The sequence below is a fragment of the Buceros rhinoceros genome, unplaced genomic scaffold (genome assembly GCF_000710305.1).
Source record: "Buceros rhinoceros silvestris isolate BGI_N320 unplaced genomic scaffold, ASM71030v1 scaffold24050, whole genome shotgun sequence".
Classification (NCBI taxonomy): domain Eukaryota; kingdom Metazoa; phylum Chordata; class Aves; order Bucerotiformes; family Bucerotidae; genus Buceros; species Buceros rhinoceros.
In genome coordinates this window covers 1-509 of record NW_010389676.1, presented here as the reverse complement: position 1 = coordinate 509, position 509 = coordinate 1, and the positions used below count along the sequence as shown (strand labels likewise).

The 509-nt window shown below is 60.5% G+C and overlaps 1 protein-coding gene across 1 annotated transcript in view; it reads right to left on the bottom strand.

Moving 5' to 3' along the window:
* The window catches only part of YRDC (yrdC N(6)-threonylcarbamoyltransferase domain containing), a gene marked incomplete at its 5' end in the record, with an annotated part of 2,063 nt that extends 1,557 nt beyond the window's left edge, over positions 1-506 (bottom strand). The window contains 2 exons of the mRNA XM_010135080.1: positions 215-329; positions 413-506. Of these exons, the coding sequence (XP_010133382.1) occupies positions 215-329; positions 413-506 (209 nt within the window). The remainder of the gene's footprint in view (positions 1-214; positions 330-412) is intronic.
* Positions 507-509: the final 3 nt, after the last annotated feature.

Here is a 509-nt window from a genome sequence, read left to right as displayed (position 1 = left end):
GAACCAGCAGCACCAGGAGACATGCCTTGCCAAGCCAGCCCTAATGCTGGGTCATGGCCTCTTCAAACCAGTCACAGGGAGCATGGCAGCCCAGGGACTGGCTTCAGGAACGTGCCAGTCCCGCACACAGGAATAAAAGCTACCACAGCAGAAGCACAGAAACAGCACAACATCCCCCAAAACCACAGAGACGGACCCTATGGCAAAGACCTACTGATGTGAAGGGATTCAAGTCTTTATTCAGCTCTTCTGAACGCTTCAAGACCAGGGTCACAGGTCCTGGAAGAAGGTCCCGCAGCAGCTCGTCCGGCACGTTCACCTGGCAGTACCTACACAGCGAGGGGCAGTGCCGGGTTACCAGGGGCACAGGGTTCCCCCAGCACGGCGGGTCCCGGGGACTCCGCACACTCACCTGTAGAGGTGGTCCACGTCCCCGAGGCAGATGGCTAGCGGCTTCCCCCCGTGCCGCCCCTTCAGGCTGTAGATGCTCCGCACGGCGCCGGAGTCCT